Below are 18,178 nucleotides of genomic sequence, written 5' to 3'. Positions count from 1 at the left end.
ACGGCCCACGAGATGATGACAGCTAGGCTGACGCGACGCCAGGTGAACCCTCCAATAAACTCCCTTCCGACTTCATGTTTCGCATAGTGCACACATGAGGACTCACTCATCCCGTGGTGATTGATGTGTGAAAACATTCGAGGAGTCGAGTATGACAGTTTAATAACAGTGACAGGAGCCAACTCTTTGTCTGGAGAAACCGGTCTTCCACCACGACGAGTCTGGGGAGGGGGGCATAATAAAGGTATCCATTCTGTAGTGTTCCAAGTGTTTAGGTGCCCATAGTGTTGAAGCAGTATTCAGGGGCCAATACTATAGTGTTCAAGTGTTCAGGTGCCCATACTGTAATGTTTAATATTCAGGGAGCACATTATGGCTGTGATGGAAACTTGCCTCTTGGTAACTCTGATGGCAAATAAATGTAATTCATGTGCTATGCAAAACAGCCTAGCTAGTGTGTGTGTGTGTGGGGGTGGGGGGGGGGTGCAGACTAAAGGAGTCACTTGTATTCCTGAATAGCAACATGAAGAGAGAACATCCGGCCTGAAACAATCCTCTCCACGACTTCCATTGCAATAATGCACACGCACAGACAGATTTAGTTTAATTATTTGATGATTGTGGTATTTATTTACACATCATTTCTACACGCGAATATTGTTATTGTATTGTCATGATATCCTCTTTCCCGCAAAGGTTACACATTTTATACCATGGAATTATGAGAAGACGTTTCACAATCATTAACGCACATGTTCATTAATATCAAAGTCACACTCAAATAAAAAGCAACTGCTGCTGGAGATGCGGTCAGACTTCATGGAGCCCACAAACCAGATTAGCGGGAACTGCTACGTCTGTGGATAGGAAGGGGGAGACACCCAATTATGGACATGCTCATTTGTGTGTGACACCCACTCACCCACCCACCCACACAATACAGATATTTGCAGAGTTTCATCCGTACAAATATATATTTATAACTTGTCTAATTGGATTTAATTTTCATTTGTGTTTTTCATTTCATTTGCTCCATTTTATATTTACACACACACACACACACACACACACACACACACACACACACACACACACACACACACACACACACACACACACACACACACACACTTTTGTTTCACCTGTTTACTCTACTACTTATAATTATGTATTTAGCACTTTATTACTGTCCCAGCAGTCAAAGGAGCAGCGAAACTAAGCATTTCACTCCAAGTTGTACATGTGTATGCAACAAAAACTTGATTTGATGAACAAGCCTCTTGCGCATGCAGTCGTAACATCGTCATAAGGCCCTGGAGAGACATGTTCGTTCTCAGGATCAACAGTTTTTATTCTATAGGAAAAATGTAATCCTTAGGTATGGATCTTAAGAGGGAGGGAGGGATGGGACAGGGTACCTATCTTTGCCGGCTTCTGCAGGTTCAGATTGTTCATGATGTCTATGAACTCCTCCAGATTCTTGGTGAGGCGAGGGTTAAACCTCCGCTCCTCGCCCACTGTCGACACCGTCTGACCTGGGGGGGGGGGGGAGACACAGAGCTGTGACCGACTGGAAGCCAACTGTTGCCCTGGTCACAGGTCGTGTCCCAATTGACCCACTTGTGACCTTGAGCGTGCACTACTTAAAACCCACAATGCACCATCAGTTAAATGATCAACTCAATATATCCCATGATGCATAGCCCTTTCCTTTTCATCCGATTCAAACGATATAGTTGGTACATGTTATTTATGCTAATGAGCTGTCAAAGGACGACATGTAACACGTTACAGTAATTAGTGTCCGGATTCCCCCTGTACTTGTTCCCTAATATTATAGAGTTAAGGGAATCTGAAAAGAAGTGAAATAATTCAAACACAGCCACAGTGAGAATACAGAGTATTACCTCAAATTACAACTTAAAGCACATCTTTTAACTACCACACAATACAATGTAATGTTTAACCATCCCCGCCGGTCCATCCGTTGGCTTGTATGCTTTAGAGCAGGGGTCGGCAACCCCAGGCACGCGTGCCACCACTGGCCCGGGGCCGCATAATCATTGGCACACTTGCACTTTATCCTGTTTTGGCCATTTCCTCTCAGTGCAAATAAGTTTAAATTAGTCACAGAAAGCAGTGTTCTGAAATGGGATAAATTCATAGTAACCTATGTTGTGAGTAATAGAGAAGTAAATATTAAAAAAATTGTTGCAAGTGGTCTGTATGCATCGCATTCACATGGTTTTGCAAAGCTGTACATGTCTTAAAGATATTGTTGTGGAGGGTTCCAACATTCTCATATATTCTCTTTTTTTACCTTTCTAACAGTGTAATTATGTTTTTGAATGAGTTTCTGAAAATTGTGTTTTAAGATGGGACATATGTAATTACAATTTGTAAGCCCATGTTGCAGACATAAGAATCAAAAAAACATTTAAAATGTTGATGCATGATTATGGACTATATGGAAATAGTACCATTCCAGGTCTTCTGGTTTAGTCGCTGTGTCATAATTCAGCTTAATTTACTATATTGTTGCTTAAGGCACACTCATTAACGAGAAAATGTCAAACTGGCACTGCATGTTGAAAGGTTGCGGACCCCTGCTTTAGAGGTTCTGTGACTTTTTTGATGTTTGATAGTTTGGTTTTCATTGCATAGTCTTTCAGTCTAAATAAGAGCTAGAAAAGAGCTCTACATCTCCCACTTTATCTCAGTGGACATCAAGTTAAACGTCTAGCAAGTCAATATATCACGATAAAAAAAGAAAAACAGGAGGATGTTGCCGATTAACCTTTGTAGTCGTGCGCTGGGTAGACAAGACACTGGTCCGGCAGCGTGAAGATCTTCTTGTGCACGGAGTCGTAGAGACGCTTGGCACAGCCTGAGCACAAGGAAAAGTTTAGAGCAGCCACGCCAGCTGACAACACACCAGACATGACACCACACTGCCCCCCTGTGGACACTCTGTGACATTACAACAACAGCATTTACCAGCGACATACATACATCATACATCCATACCACGGCCTATTTAGTATGTGACTTATTGAAACGTAGAGGTTTCTAATCAATCCACACAGAGCCTAGGTAAACAAGCAGTTTTGTCCCATTCCACCGTTGTATTTATTTTAGGACAAAAAGTAGTAACAGTATGCCTTGGCAGTACAAAGGTGGACGGACAGAGGATAGCACAAAAGATCCTCGATGCGATTAACAATAGCAGCATAGGGCGTACCCTGCTGGAAGTCTGTCCGTCCACAGCCTCGGATGAGCAGGGTGTCTCCGGTGAAAGCCAAGCTCTGGTCACCCAGCACCAGGGTGACACAGCCGTCAGTGTGGCCTGGCGTCTCCCGAACCGTCAACACCTGCACGGACCAATGGAGATTCACACGACTCCTCTGAGAAAGTCGACATCCACCCAAATAACGCACAGCGCCTGCAGGTACCAACGGAGAATATGATAGGATACATTTATTGTTTTCCGTTCCTCTTGGGGGAGATCCATCTGAAGCATTTGAGTAAACTCAAGAAGCTGTGGCCGCCACTGGGCGACACCCGGGTACCAACTCCATGTCTACGGCCAGCTTCCGACGGTGGCAGAAGGTTAATGCACGTCTTTCAATGTGGGAGGAAACCCAGGTGAACACATGAGAGAATCAGAATCGGAACTTGAAGTGCGTTTGTACTATGAATTATAAAAGCTGTGACAGGCTACAAGGAACAAAGAAACCAAACGTCCCTGCTGGGGTTTTAGAAAAGCTGGGGCCACAGTGCCCTCCCAGTCCCACCACCCCTCAGATAAACTAAACTAACCTCAGTACTTAAGCATTGAATGTGTGAACTGAGCAGACTTCTAGCGGTGTCGGAGCGTGTCGGCGGCGGCGGCCCCGGTTCCTCACGTGTCGGCCGAAGGGGATGGTGTCTCCCTCCGACAGCAGGAGGTCAGCGGACGCCCCGCTGAGCCTCGAGATGGCGCTCTGGAGCCCCGTCACGCGGCGCTTCAGCTGCCCACTGCCCGTGATGTGGTCCGCGTGGCAGTGGGTGTTCACTGTGGAGAGCGCACACATTCACACGTACACACATTAACTCACTCAACCATGATCTTTACTGTTAGTCTTCAGTACCTGCCATCTCTCACCTGACTCCTATCTGCTATCTGCCGGTTATCTTCAGCATCAGCCCTGATAGCAGTCTACCTGCTTCCCCATAAGCCCTACTTGGCCATCTTTAGGGTTAGCCTCACCTGCCATCTTTAGCGTTAGCCCTTCTGTCCACATTTGTGTTAGCAATACATGCTGTCGTTAGAACCACCTCCCATCGTTAGAATACCTAACATTTTCAGTGTTACCCCCACCCGTTAGCTTGAGGGTTAGCCCTAAATGCCAACGTTAGCCTGACCCACTATCTTAAGCGGTAACCCTACCTGCCATCTTAAGCGTTAGCCCCAGCTGGTTGACTAGCATCAGGTCGCGCTCCACCGTCTCCAAGACGGGGTCAATGATTACAGCCTCTGCACTTTCAGAGTCCGCCAGTAGGTAAGTGTAGGTACTGCTGCTGGACTCGTAGAGCTACACACACACACACACACACACACACACACACACACACACACACACACACACACACACACACACACACACACACACACACACACACACACACACACACACACACACACACACACGGTTCATTTAAGGCATAGGTGAAATGTTGTGCTAGCTGATTTGAGGGTGACTCCATGTTATGTCAATTGTCTCGTACTCAAATGTGTGTGCATGTGTGCATCAAGATGAAGTTGTTGGTTTCTAGTTCAGCGTCAACTGAAGCCAACCATTTATTGGTGCAAACAGACTACTCTCAGGTAGACAGGGGCAGAGTATCCAGATGGCAGGCACGGTCATACATGCGCCACGCCCATGAAGGCAACCAGGGAAAAATCCTTTGCACCTTGAGAATAGGGACGTGGAAGAAAACACCCACACCCAGGAAACGAAGCATGAGGCATGCTCATCGTATAGCGGAAGCGCCGCCGGACAGTCGCAGCAGAGAGGCCGTGACTTCCTTACATTTCTTCATCGTATATGGTTGAAGTAGTAGTTTGGAGAGCCAAAATACTTAGTTTGACATTGGTTTGAGGTTTGTTGTTTTTCCTCTACCGACAATTGCAGAAAATATTTTAAACAATGTAAATTATATTAAAGAATTATTTGTGCATCTTAAGACCTTATATTCATGTTTTTTTTATTAAAGTACTTATAGTAGGACGCCTGAAATTGACCGCTCACCTTCATGAGTTCTACGGTGAATGAGCCATGTTTAGTGGCTGACTTTGTTGTTCTGTCCGCAACATCTCACACCATAACCTCTGCTGGAACAAAACAATTCTAACAGAATCTGGATGCAGAATCAGATTTTGTTCCCGATACTCCAGAAAATGAAGAGGATTCTAAAGGGTTTATCCTACAGTAAAAGCCTAAATCAACTACCGCAATCTAGGCTAATAACAACTTGTTTTGCCACGTTCGCATGAGAAACACTGTGGCAGTTACAAACCCAACATTGTTCCCCATAATGTCAAAACCCACACTTCCACACCATCACAAAATAGTATTACAGTTGTTTTGCTCCAGAAAGGGCGGCGGTCACGGTCGTGTGATTGATGTGCACGCCCTGTTCCTAAAGATTGGTGAATTGATCAATAAAGCCAGATATTGTTTTATAACGGCTGAAGTTTTATCTTACGTTTAACGCCTTCAGACGATCCGTTTCCTCCAAAACTAAACCATCAACCAACATTGATCAATACGAAAAACTATTGGGTAGCTTTGAAATTAAGTACAAATTAAACTAATCTACTAGCCCTAAACAATGAAATCGGTTTAAACGGTTTTACAAATGACACATTGTGGAACGCACAGGTTAAGGTATAGTCGACAAAATATATTTATTTAGTCTAACCACCTCACCTGTCTGAAGACGAGTCCTTCTCTCAGCGCCATCCTTGAGCACAGTGTTCTGCAGCTGACCGTACCGGGGAGGGATCCGCAGTATTCCCCGGGTCGAGGGAGCCCTCTACGGTTAAGAGCACAAGTGGAGACCCAGGCTGACGCTCGCTGGCGGAGCAGGAAGGCCAGTACCTGTCCGGCAGGTTTTACGCTCCGCATAACAGAACTCATTGATAATTATATTAAAATCAAATATATATGCAGCTCTTTAACTTTACTCTAAAGACGGTACTGGCCTGGATTAGTATATTCCCGTGGTAACAACCAGTGAGTCAACACGACCGTACCGAGCCTAGCTTTATAACATAAGAGGCATGGCGAGTGTATATTGTCTATGTCTAATGATTAACTACGTGTATCAAATTGATTGTTCATACATGCATAGAGGCAGTGGGGACCGAAGACGATAGCTTTCCTAGCCTTGAATGAACTCCGGAAGAAACCTTATGAGACGTGTTGTCGTCACGGGTAATCCATTGTCCAAAACAAATATGATCGGTCGTCGGTACTTCTGGTTTACGGCCTAGGCTAAAGTTTAGAAGTTTGAAAGCTCCGATGTGATGCAGCTATAAAAAAGTACAAAACAGCTTGCTGTTGTAATCCAATGTGTACGTGACTGCAAGCATGCGTCTAGGGTTTGTTTGAGTTGGCCCCTCCTCATTTGTATTCGTCTGAGAAAGGTTGGCTACAACAAAAATTATGGGTCTTTTTGCCTAAACAATAAATTGTATTTCGTACACTTCAAAAATAAAAACGTTTTCGGATAAAACGTGACAATTTAATTAAGCTTTTAGATAAAACATGAACATTAAATTAAGCTCAGTCAAAATACCAAAGAGGCCAAACACATTTGTTATCTCTGTTTTTATTTGCAGAGCGTTTTAAACGTCAGGAAATCAATGTGTTGGCTCTTTTTCTTGAAGCTCGGCAGGTTTGTCCATCTAAAGAAAAACATCAAGACCAGACTTACAATAAAATACAGATATACAACATCAACACACTTATTACCCACAATATATATTATGACTCATGTAACTATAAGAGTAACTTACTAACTCCTTAGATCAGATCTTTAACCACTCCAGGAAGTACTTTAATTCATGTTATTTTCAGCTTGCATCACCGAGAACAACTTCTCCTAATTAAGTTAATGATGTGCTTGTAAATGAAAAATATTCACAAATCTCACTGTGACACCTGTTTGTCTTATGCTAATTCTAAAAGGATACAGTTGCTAACAATTCTCTTAATTGCATTACAGGTGTTTTTTTACTTTAATTTCATTATTATTTGTGTTGCCTGTTCATTTGGGGTTGATGTAGTGGTTATTGATAGCTCTAATGTTTTGGTGAATGCATGTTGAGGGGATATAATAGGTAATATAAGACTGAGGGAACATTGGGCTGACAGAACATGAGGCCGACAGAATATAAGGCTGACAGAACGTAAGGCTGAGGCAGGCTCGGACTGGTAATCTGTGATACCGGGCATTTGCCAGAAGGGCCGGTCCACATTTCGGCGTGCGAGGGCCGGCCCTCGTTCAATCATACCGGCCCCAATACTGATTATACGACCGCCTTACTTACCTGACAATACGGATAACTCAAAGAGCCCAAGAAAGAACCTAACGTCAAATTGTTGCAATGGTGCATCCAGTATACATAGCGCTTCCTTGTCATGCACATCTATGTGACGGTTGGTATATGGTATAATTTTCTATTTCTTCAAACTGTAAAATCCTGTTTCTTCAAACTGTACAATCATTGCAACAAACTAAATTAAAATAAAACTAAAATGCTTTCTTCAAACTAAACTACGATTTTCTTCTTATATTTGGCGAATTTATGTTCGAATATTTTGCAAAAATATGTTGCGGTGCACGATGGGATTATACATCTAACAGCGAACGTTAACGGTCCATGGATGCTGCGGATGTTGCTTCGCTTATATTTTAATTTCAGTGGATGGGCTAAAAATCATGGAAAGAGTTGGCAAAAAGAAGAAAGGGGGAGCGGAGAAGATTCGGGACAAAAGGCAGAAATCTCTACAAGCTGAGGCGTCTGGATGTTTTAAAATAGATCGCTTGTTTGCTGTGGCCAGTGCTTCAACCGTTGCTGCTAGTGCCCCCGACGTCCCTGCTGCTACAACCTAACATAATCCATTGTTTGCTAGCAGGACTGTCCGGGTATGTTAAACCGTGTGGATTAATGTGGAATAATTGCAACTTGCAAGAAGCCCCTCGATCAAGACAGCGTCAAGGTAGGCCGTTTGGTTTTTAATTGTGCCCACCGCGACATCTTGAATTCGGCTCACAGGTTCGCTGAAGTTGGTTCGGCTCATTTGCGCTAAAGGGGGGGGGGGGGGGGGGGGGGGGGGGGGGGGGGGTCGGTCGGTCGGTCCATAGGGGCCGGTGTAGATTGAAAAATGCCAGGGCCGAAAATTGTTCCCAGTCCGACCCTGGGCTGAGGGAACATAGGACTGACAGATCATAGTATACGTAAGAGGGCTGAGGTAACATTGGGCTGAGGGAACATGGGACCTTAATGTGTGTAAAGGGATGAGGATCCATAGGGCTCAACTCGCCAACTCTCCTATTTCAATGTCCCACGACACTCCACCAGTGGTGAGTAGCCGTCACAAGCCGTTTGGGAAATCGGGATCTTATGACATCACAAGTGGGCGTGTCCATCTAGATGTCTGACGGATAGATGAGCAACGTTTGCTACGGTCCATCAGTCTAGTAGACTGATCTATCCAGCACACATCTAGGTGGACACGCCCACTTGTGACGTCATAAAACAGATTTTCAAAACGGCTTGTGACGACTAATCCCAGTATCCCACTCACAGTAGGTGGCATGGACCTTTACCTCACCTGGTTTAACTCATCCAAACATCGGTTTTGTTCACCAACACCCCTGTTTAACTCATCGACACACCTTCTAAACACACCTGTTTTATTCACACGTTAAACCTGCCAACTCACCTGTTTAACGCATTTATTTAACTCACAGATTCCCCTGTTGGACTAGCCCGCCCCCGGTGGGTCGAGGACGTACCTGGGTTTCACGGTAGATCCAGCGGACCAGCGAGGTCACGCTGGTGTACACCCCCGGTTTACCGGCGCGGCCGCAGCCGTGCCCCCAGCTCACCACGCCCACTAGCCTCCAGTCCCCGGGACCGGTCTCACAGACCAGTGGACCCCCGCTGTCGCCCTGGCAACCACACCCCAGGCCTTGTCACACATCAACAAGACCTGATGGGTCGAACCAATTCAGCTCAGAGCACGACAGTGCTTCAGTCAGGTAAGGAATAGGGCCTTACATTTGAGTTGGCCAGACTAGTTGGTTATAGAAGAGTTCAGAATAGTTGGTTGGTCAGGTTAAAACTAGTTGCTAGAATATGTATTACTAATTGGATAGTTGGGTAAAGACTAGCTGTGAGAAGAAATTAGACTATTCGGTATACCTGACACGAGTCGACTCCTCCCTTCATGTAACCAGCACAAAACATCCGGGGAGTTAGGAGGCCTCCGTAGACATACCGTTGGGAGCACGTGGCTGGGGATATGATCTGAACGCACGCCTGTTGGAGCTCGTCGGACAGCAGCCCTGGAAGAGAAAAACTACCCATCATTCAGCAGCCTGCATTGGGTGAGGAAGAGGAGGAAATTGGAGTGTAATTCCGGTGAAAATTGAAACCAGGGTCTTTTTCGGCATGAAGCCCCATAAAATAAGCCCTCCAGACACTTTTTTTCGTTGATAATCGAGTATTGAGCTTGCCCGCGGGCCGCGATGCCCGGAGCAAGGGGCGGCTATTTTTTTTTTTAATCAGCCAAGCATCAAGAGGAGAGATTGTTTTGTTTATTATTTTGGCGCTGTCACGTTAAAATTGTACCGGGGTCGAAAATTGTACCGGCCTACGTCATCAGTTGTTGACAACTTGACAACCAATTACGTAAGGGTTGTCCGTTGCCGGGCAGGTTTCAAAAAACATTTGACTCATGTTTCCAAAGACGAAATAACATAACACAGATAATGGATCGCTAGATAACACTTGTTTTTACTTTATTTGTATTGTATTGAATTGTTTAATCAAATTTAGCTAGTAAACTGAGTGTTTAAAGCAGGTTTCAAAAACCATTCGCGCTCATGTTGCCGAACACCAAATTACATAATACAGATAACGGATCGCTAGATAACACTTGTTTTTACTTTATATTTGTATTGTATTGAATTGTTTAATCGAATTTAGCTAGTAAACTGAGTGTTTAAAGCAGGTTTCAAAATCCTGTCTTGTCGCGCTCAATGAAGGAGTGCAATGAACGAGCATGAAAGTTCGCGAATGTTCAAGAACCTTCCTACGTCATTTGACGCGTTCGCCCGTTGCCAGGCAACAGACGATCGCGTCTTCTGTTGCCAGGCAGGTTTGGCATTTGTCAACAACTGATGACGTAGGCCGGTACAATTTTCGCCCCCGGAACAATTTAAACGTGACAGCGCCTCTATTATATCATTTACGGTAGCCAATTATCGACTTGTTTGGACTTCCTGGAAAAATTGACCTACCGGTAAGGCACAGACTAAGAAAACAGTATTTTTTAATAAACTCCCAGTACTAAGTAACTAAGTTGTTGATTCGTTTTATGTGTAGGGACCCTATTCATGCTAGTGTAGATGTGCTATTTTGAGCAATGTTAGTGGTTAAAAAATGCAGAATTGGAAGCTTTCGCTGTGCCCTAGCTCCGGGCATTCGCAGGCAAGCTCTATCCTCGATTTTCCTGCGAAAAAGAGTGTCTGGAGGGCTTATTATTTGGGGCTTCATGCCGAAAAATACCCTGGATTCAATTTTCCCCGGAATTACACTTTAAGACATTCCACAAAAGAAGCAATAAACTGAAGATGTTAAGAATGTATCTAAACCATGTCGCTAGTGCGGGTATAAAAGAGAGGATATAAACAACAAGAAATACACAAAAAACAGAACCCCTGGCAGGTATGAATAATAGAGAATGACTAATTAAAATGCATGAATGAACAAAAAGACCCACCGTTCTCTCTGGTATACCCCCAGCCTGTAATCCAGCACCTTGTTTCAGGAGGGAAGGATGCGCTGGGACTGGGCAGACAAACAGGCCGCACGCCCCCTGGTGGACAGCAGACGACACAAGGCAAACAATGTAACTGTAGATGATAGAAAAAATTGTTAACTCAGAAAAGTAATTATAATCAATAACTGCTATCATAAAAATGTCAATAATGATAAAATAATTATAATAAATAATTTTATAATGACGTAATCTTAACAAAAACATTTGGAGCGGTGGGTAGTTCCATAAACCGACCTATCAGCTGGATGTCTGTGAGCATGCTCAGAAGCCCGAGGTCGTAGTCCCGACTGCTGGAGTTGTACAGGGGGTGGTAGATCACCCTCCCCACACGGTACCGCTGACCCTGGGACACGTCCAGCAATCGCAATGATCCCACCACAACCTCCCAGTTGGATGGCTCGAACATGTTGGAACTGGTGCGCGCAACACACACACACACACACACACACACACACACACACACACACACACACACACACACACACACACACACACACACACACACACACACACACACACACACACACACACACACACACACACACACACAATGTGGGTATAGCACAGTGTGTATTCTGTACTTCTGTTTGAAAAATGAACACTATATTGTGCGTTCCTAGCGTGTATTGTTTGTATGTGGTATGTTGTGTAACACAGTGCCTAGTGTGTCGTGTGTTAAGTTGGCAGTGTGTTTAATGTACATCAACGCGTGGCTTGTGTCGGGTGCGTCTGAGTATGTGTCGTACTGCACCAAGCAGTGCGCCGCGGTGATGACCCAGCGCGGGGAGATGATGGAGCCTCCGCAGAAGTGGTTCTCCTTCCACTGGAGGCTAATCTGCCAGCCCCAGGGCCCCGCCCCCGCCGGGGTACCCCCGACAATGCGCCCCAGTCTTCCCCGTGCCGGGGACGGGCAGACTGCTGAAACTACTTATTATCAATACTTAGTATACTTGTAATACATACTGATGATTCATTCATATGAGTAAGTAAAATGCGTACTGTAGGCCCATTCATGTAATACGCATAATAATACACTCATTATTACTACTAATAGATGAATAATCCCATTCACAATAATCACCAACTATCAACTGATAGTAAACACTTTAGAAAAACTAAATTTGGAGCATTGATAGAGTAAATGGAGCAATTTGATGATTTACAAACGATTGACAGTGTGTGAATTATGTTTTGTAGACACCTTAAAAAAGTTTAAAACATTAAAATAAATAACGTTGTTTTTAAAACAAGCAGTCGAATGAACTAATTTTGAGCAGAAGTTATAAAACGGTGAAAATGTCAAGGTAAAAGTCATTGTTATTCTCTACTTCAGTGGATCCTGTTACAGTTACCGGTGTATATTTCGTCTTGTGCAGAGCTGTTGCTCAACTGCGTTGAATTGAACGTGATCCGCACCGGCGTCGGAATGCTGCAATTCTCTTTTCCGCTACTCAAAGTCGACAGCTTCGTAGAAAGTAGAACTAGTGAACCAAATGCAAGAGATGAGAAAAATGATAACAATAATGATGCTAAATTCCTATAGATGTGCCGTATAAGGGCTCCAAATGACATCAGGCGGAAACTGGTTTACCACAAGGGACAATTCTTCATCTGAATTGTACACATCCTCACTGAATTGATCATTACACATCCTCACTGACTATCATTACACACCTTCACTGAATCTATCACTACACATCCCAACTGGGATCTATCATTACACACCCTCACTGAATCTCTGTACACATCCTTGCTGCAACTTGTAGTCTACACATCCTCACTGGGACCTATCACTGTACACATCCTTCCTAGGTTCTCATTACAGACCCTCACTGGATCCATCACTGTAAACATCCTCACTGGGTCTGTCACTGGACACATCTAAGCTGTTACCATCACTGTACACATCCTCACTGTTACCATCACTGAACACATCCTCACTGGGACCTATCACTGAACACATCCTCTCTTGGACCTATCACTGGACACATCCTCACTGTTACCATTACTGGACACATCCTCACTGGGACCGTCACTGCACACATCCTCACTGGGACCTATCATTGTACACATCCTCACTGGGACCATCACTGCACACATCCTCACTGGGTCTGTCACTGTACACATCCTCTCTGGAACCTATCACTGGACACATCCTTTCTGAAACCTATCACTGGACACATCCTCTCTGTTACCATTACTGTACACATCCTCACTTGGACCATCACTGTACACATCCTCACTGGGACCATCAATGAACACATCCTCACTGGGTCTACCCCTGGACACATCCTCTCTGGGTCTACCCCTGGACACATCCTCTCTGGGTCTATCCCTGGACACATCCTCTCTGGGTCTACCCCTGGACACATCCTCTCTGGGTCTACCCCTGAGCCCCACAGGTTCCCCAACTGATATGCTGATGATACCCAGCTAATGTCTCTTGCCCTGTAATGACACCAAAGTCTCAGCACGTATTTCTGTCTCTCAGACGTCTCCTTCTCGATGAAAACGCATCACCCTTTAACAGAACCTGGCTCAGAGTGAGACCACCCCCCCATACAGCTTCACCGTTCAGCTTGACTCCTTGATGAGTCCCAAACAAGTCACTTACGTGTTTTGTCACGACCCCACTGGTATATATGGGAAAACGGCTCTGTCTAGGCAGGAGTCGAGACACGTAAGTGGTAGCCAACCACAGCTGGCAGGCAACTGGCTTCCGGCCACGTGAGTACTGACTCACCTGGGTTCCTGGCTAGCTCTGGTCCTTCTCTCTCTGGTAGGGGGGATAGCCCAAGCGTTTGGGGTGAACGGTAGCTGTCTCGTTCAGTTATTGTTTTGACATATAACATAGACAAACAAAGACGACAAAGGGGGCGGTCGCGTTCCCCGTAGGAATCCTTAATTCTGGTGTGGTCCTGGTATGTGGGTGAATGGGCTTTACAAAGTCTTATGATTTTGGAGTGTAACCACCGGGCACCATGCTGTCTATCCAGACACCATCTTGATTCTGTATCGGCCATCTTGGATCCCTAGGGTGACCATAATCAAGGTCAATCAAGGAAGCCACTCCCACAGTTACCATGACCACCAGTTACCCACCAGCCTAACATTACCCAACGGTAGGATCTTGACAGTTATCTAATTATATATTAATATAATATGTAATATAAGGTACCCAAGAGGGTGAAGATGGGGTAGAAGAAAAGGAGGAAAGTGAACAGGTACAGGAACCATTCCAGGCAGACCAGCATGCGCCCCATGCAGGGACAGAGCCGGCCACATCTCGTACCTGAATGACAGAGTAGGCTGTTAGTCGATACGACCCAAAACAACCCCTATGAGCTTTTCACTGGTCCACCACCCGTATCGGCTGGTCAAAGTAACCAGCCACACGTCACATGACAAGTTTCTATCTGCTTATACAAACTTGATGACATGACTTGATGAGTAGAAAACGCTATGTTTTAAGATTTTTTTTAAGCATTTTATTTTCAGTTTATTCAGTAAATGTATATACTGTTTAGTTTAATGGTTAATAAATGGTAATTGAATACTGTTACTATTATACCACTACTTCTACTATACTAATCAGGGCTGTTTCTGACCTTCAGGAGAGTCATCAACGTCTTCATCAACGTCCGCTTCCACTGCTTTGACCTGCATGTTGGCGATGCATGCTATTTCGGCTACGCCTGCTTCAAACTCTACATCCGCTAAATCTGCTGCTTGCGCTGTGTCCGCAACATTGGCTATGTCCGCAACGTTGCCAGGTGGGGGCATCTGGTTGGGGGGTGGAGTAGGAGGGGAGGCAGGGTTGAGGTGGAGGTGAGGTAGAGAGGAGATGGAGGTTGAAATAGGAGGTGGAGAGGAGGTGAGATGGATAGAAGGTGGAGGTGAAGCAGAGAAGAGGTGGAGGGAGAGTGAGAGAGGAAATGTAGGGTGAGGTGAATAGAGTGAAAGGAAAACTAAATGTTTGTCATCTAGCCGATCATTTTATCATCCAAAGCTACCTATATCAAATTTCTTTGTACAAACATTATACGTTAAGGAGCAGGTGGGGGTTTGGGCCTTAAGCATGCCTACGGGCAGAGCGTGTCTGTGGGATCTAAGCAATAACCTTTCAGCGGGGAGTCAAAGACCCAAACCCCCCGACTTCCTTTCCTGCCCCCCATTTCAAGACCTCTCATGTACTTCGACAGAACGTTTTCTTTTTAAAGAAAGGTGTAGAGTAGTCAACCTCCGACTAATAAATCGATAAATCAATAAAGTTTGCAGTCTCACCTGACAGTTGGCCATGACGGCGTCCTCTCGTCTTTGATGGCTCCTGATTCATACAAGCTCTGCAGGTAGAGCCTTGAGCTCCGCCCATTTGGCATCTTACCACGCCCCCTAACCCTTCTGCTGTGTATTATTAATGGACTGGCTCATGGTTGAACAACAAAGGCACACACAGCTAGAGACTATTGGTTCAGCTGAACACGTTACAGCACAGGGTGTTGGCAGCTCACAACGAGGTTAACATGGTGGTGGCATTACCTCAGCATATCTTATGTACTCAGTCACACTTGTCTATTAGTAGTATCAGGCTGCCAAAGCCAGTAAGCAAGGCATCAACACACATGCTCTGGTTTCAATGACAACAATACCTCACAACACCAACTTTAAATTAATCATGACTTGGTCCTTCCTGGAATCACACGCGCACGCACGCGCACGCACACGCACACACACACACACACACACACACACACACACACACACACACTAGTTGGGTATCGTTTATTACAATCTGAAAAGATCCCATTTAAACATGAAACACTCAATTGTGACAGACTGTGTTTGACTATAAAGTCAAAAATAAAACAAAAATAACATTGAAGTGGGAAGAAATAAGGACTTACAGTATTTTATTCAGTCTACAATGCGTCTCACAGCCAGAACATATATTCATATGATGTCACTGATGGTGAAGCCCCTGATTGGTGGAAATGTCAAGAGTTGATCAGGGGGTGAAAACACACATAGATCAGCTCCTCCTCCTTCTCCTCTAACACCCCCTCCATCCCCCCCCACCCCCCGACCTCAGCAGTGGAGGATCTTCTGGAAGGCCTTTCTGAACTCAATGTTGAAGGTGGTGTAGATGACGGGGTTGACGGCGCTGTTCAGGTAGCCCAGCCAGGTGACGGAGCTGTAGAGGGAGGGGGACACACAGCAGGAGGTCCCGCAGTGGGCCTTCAGCACGTGGGTCAGGAAGAACGGCAGCCAGCAGATGATGAACACTCCTGCAGGGAGAGACGTGTTAGAGAGAGGGAGAGAGAGAGAGAGAGAGAGAGAGAGAGAGAGAGAGAGAGAGAGAGAGAGAGAGAGAGAGAGAGAGAGAGAGAGAGAGAGAGAGAGAGAGAGAGAGAGAGAGAGAGACAGAGAGAGAGAGAGGGAAAGAGAGAAAGAGAGAGAAAAGGAGAGAGAGAGAGAGACACTCCTCCTCACCCAGAATGATGGGAGAGAGAGAGAGATAGAGAGCGAGAGCGATAGAATTAGAGAGAGATGGACTTAGATGGACAGAGAGAGTTGTCCTCACCCAGTATGATGGCAGAGAGAGAGAGAATGAGAGAGAGACTTAGAGAGAGATAGACTTAAATGGGGGGAGGGATACAGGGTATGATGGAAGAGAGAGAGAGTTAGAGAGAGAGAGAGAGAGAGAGAGAGACAGAGAGAGAGAGAGAGACACTGACTCCTCACCCAGTACTATCGCCAGCATCTGAGTGGCCTTGCGCTCCTTCTGCTGGGACAGCCTCCCCCTCGCCTTCTCGCCCCGCTCCAGCCAGCCCTCCCGCCCCCGCGGACCCCCCTCCACGGCGGTGAGCCCCCCGGTCAGGGGGAGGCAGGGCCTCGCTCGCCCCGGGGCCACAGACACCGACACGCACACCTGGGGGGGGGGCGGGGCCAGAACCCGGTCGCCGCGACACAGGAAACGGCCAGGCTCCGCCTCCAGAGGGCCGACCACCGCCTCCTGCACCAGCGTCTGGACACAGACAGAAGCGGCTCAGACCGGAGGGCGTCGGTGGGTTCGTATCCCGGTAGCGGTGTGGACGAGGGTTAAAGCAACCCTGGCGGCAGAACGAGAGACAGACAACACTGCAGCAGAAACACATTGAATCTTTTTGGTTCCAGGCAGTCGGTCTTGAAAGGCGACAAGTCGTACCACAAAGGTGTGCGTGTGACAGCCGTTACGAGCCGCGACGCCGTTTCCACTGGGTAGGCTGGTCGACTGATCTGTCGGTCACACATCTAGGTGGACACGCCCACTTGGGACGTCAGAAGTGGCAGATTTTCAAAATGGCGTGTAACGGCTATTCACACTCACACCTGGTGGCATTATCACCTTTAAAAAGTACAGAACATCCCGGTGGAGGGTCTCCTTATTGAAGCGAGCCTTGTTGAGAAGGACAGCCCCCTGGTGGAGGAGAGAGCCCAAGCTGGATGTGGAGGAGGGCCCCCTGTTGGAGGAGGGCCCCCTGGTGGAGCAGGGCCTCCTGGTGGAGCAGGGCCTCCTGGTGCAGCAGGGCCTCCTGGTGCAGCAGGGCCTCCCGGTGCAGCAGGGCCTTCCGGTGGAGGAGGGCCCCCTGGTGGAGCAGGGCCCCCTGATGGAGCAGGGCCCCCTGATGGAGCAGGGCCCCCTGGTGGAGCAGGGCCTCCTGGTGGAGGAGAGAGCCTCCTGGTGGAGGACAGAGCCTCTAGTGGCGGAGATCTATATCTTTGAGACTCACCACTTTCTTGCGCTGGGGGGCGGCGGTGGGGGGGCGGAGCATCACAGTGAACAGCTTCACGTCTTCTGGGTTGGTGCACTTGTTCTGGGGGGAGGGGGGGGAGGTTCTGTTTATCTTAAAATCTTACTGAGCTTAAAGCCAGGGTAGGCAAAGAGTAAGCTACTTTTTGAATATATCCAACTGAAAATAATACCACCCTTCCCTTCATGTGTCCCTCTAAAGTCCCTCCCACACATCACTAGCTCGCTACCGCTAGAGACCAACTCTGCAGTGGCAGAGTGTGCGCCC

The 18,178-nt window shown here is 46.4% G+C and overlaps 3 protein-coding genes and 1 long non-coding RNA gene across 10 annotated transcripts in view; 1 reads left to right on the top strand and 3 right to left on the bottom strand.

The window, feature by feature from the left end:
* Nucleotides 1-597: 597 nt before the first annotated feature.
* On the bottom strand, nucleotides 598-6,657 carry ethe1 (ETHE1 persulfide dioxygenase). Of its 5 annotated transcripts, XM_030358603.1 has the most exons (8): nucleotides 6,389-6,657; nucleotides 5,973-6,078; nucleotides 4,430-4,574; nucleotides 3,906-4,054; nucleotides 3,242-3,371; nucleotides 2,798-2,887; nucleotides 1,419-1,535; nucleotides 598-857 (listed from the first exon to the last, which is right to left on the bottom strand). In XM_030358603.1, the coding sequence occupies exons 2-8, from the start codon at nucleotides 6,003-6,005 to the stop codon at nucleotides 811-813; spliced, it is 711 nt and encodes a 236-aa protein (XP_030214463.1). In that variant the 5' UTR covers nucleotides 6,006-6,078; nucleotides 6,389-6,657; the 3' UTR covers nucleotides 598-810. The 5 variants fall into 5 exon arrangements, with proteins under 5 accessions (XP_030214463.1, XP_030214465.1, XP_030214462.1 ...); XM_030358605.1 differs by lacking the exon at nucleotides 4,430-4,574 and having other exon boundaries at nucleotides 6,389-6,655; XM_030358602.1 differs by having other exon boundaries at nucleotides 5,973-6,624.
* Nucleotides 6,658-6,856: 199 nt separating this feature from the next.
* Nucleotides 6,857-14,490, bottom strand: LOC115545428 (transmembrane protease serine 2). 3 transcript variants are annotated; one of them, XM_030358600.1, is made up of 8 exons: nucleotides 13,864-14,490; nucleotides 12,473-12,601; nucleotides 11,867-12,038; nucleotides 11,355-11,533; nucleotides 11,061-11,156; nucleotides 9,479-9,621; nucleotides 9,070-9,225; nucleotides 6,857-6,952 (listed from the first exon to the last, which is right to left on the bottom strand). In XM_030358600.1, exons 1-8 carry the CDS (start codon nucleotides 14,141-14,143, stop codon nucleotides 6,908-6,910), a joined length of 1,200 nt encoding a protein of 399 aa, XP_030214460.1. In that variant the 5' UTR covers nucleotides 14,144-14,490; the 3' UTR covers nucleotides 6,857-6,907. The 3 variants fall into 3 exon arrangements, with proteins under 3 accessions (XP_030214460.1, XP_030214458.1, XP_030214459.1); XM_030358598.1 differs by lacking the exon at nucleotides 6,857-6,952 and having other exon boundaries at nucleotides 8,399-9,225; XM_030358599.1 differs by lacking the exon at nucleotides 6,857-6,952 and having other exon boundaries at nucleotides 8,399-9,225; nucleotides 11,867-12,035.
* Nucleotides 6,950-11,361, top strand: LOC115545433 (uncharacterized). Its single transcript, XR_003977088.1, has 4 exons — nucleotides 6,950-8,270; nucleotides 9,025-9,315; nucleotides 9,514-9,663; nucleotides 11,109-11,361. It is a non-coding gene; the product is annotated as an uncharacterized LOC115545433 (long non-coding RNA).
* A 1,379-nt stretch (nucleotides 14,491-15,869) lies between the features above and the next one.
* The window catches only part of drd2l (dopamine receptor D2 like), a 6,446-nt gene continuing 4,137 nt past the window's right edge, over nucleotides 15,870-18,178 (bottom strand). Inside the window, exons 5-7 of the mRNA XM_030359114.1 lie at nucleotides 17,891-17,974; nucleotides 16,863-17,145; nucleotides 15,870-16,405 (exon numbers count right to left, since the gene is read on the bottom strand). Coding sequence (XP_030214974.1) covers nucleotides 16,206-16,405; nucleotides 16,863-17,145; nucleotides 17,891-17,974 — 567 coding nt within the window. The 3' untranslated portion in view covers nucleotides 15,870-16,205. The remainder of the gene's footprint in view (nucleotides 16,406-16,862; nucleotides 17,146-17,890; nucleotides 17,975-18,178) is intronic.

Source organism: Gadus morhua, chromosome 6 (assembly GCF_902167405.1).
Source record: "Gadus morhua chromosome 6, gadMor3.0, whole genome shotgun sequence".
Classification (NCBI taxonomy): Eukaryota; Metazoa; Chordata; class Actinopteri; order Gadiformes; family Gadidae; genus Gadus; species Gadus morhua.
This window is presented reverse-complemented; position numbering and strand designations above follow the sequence as displayed.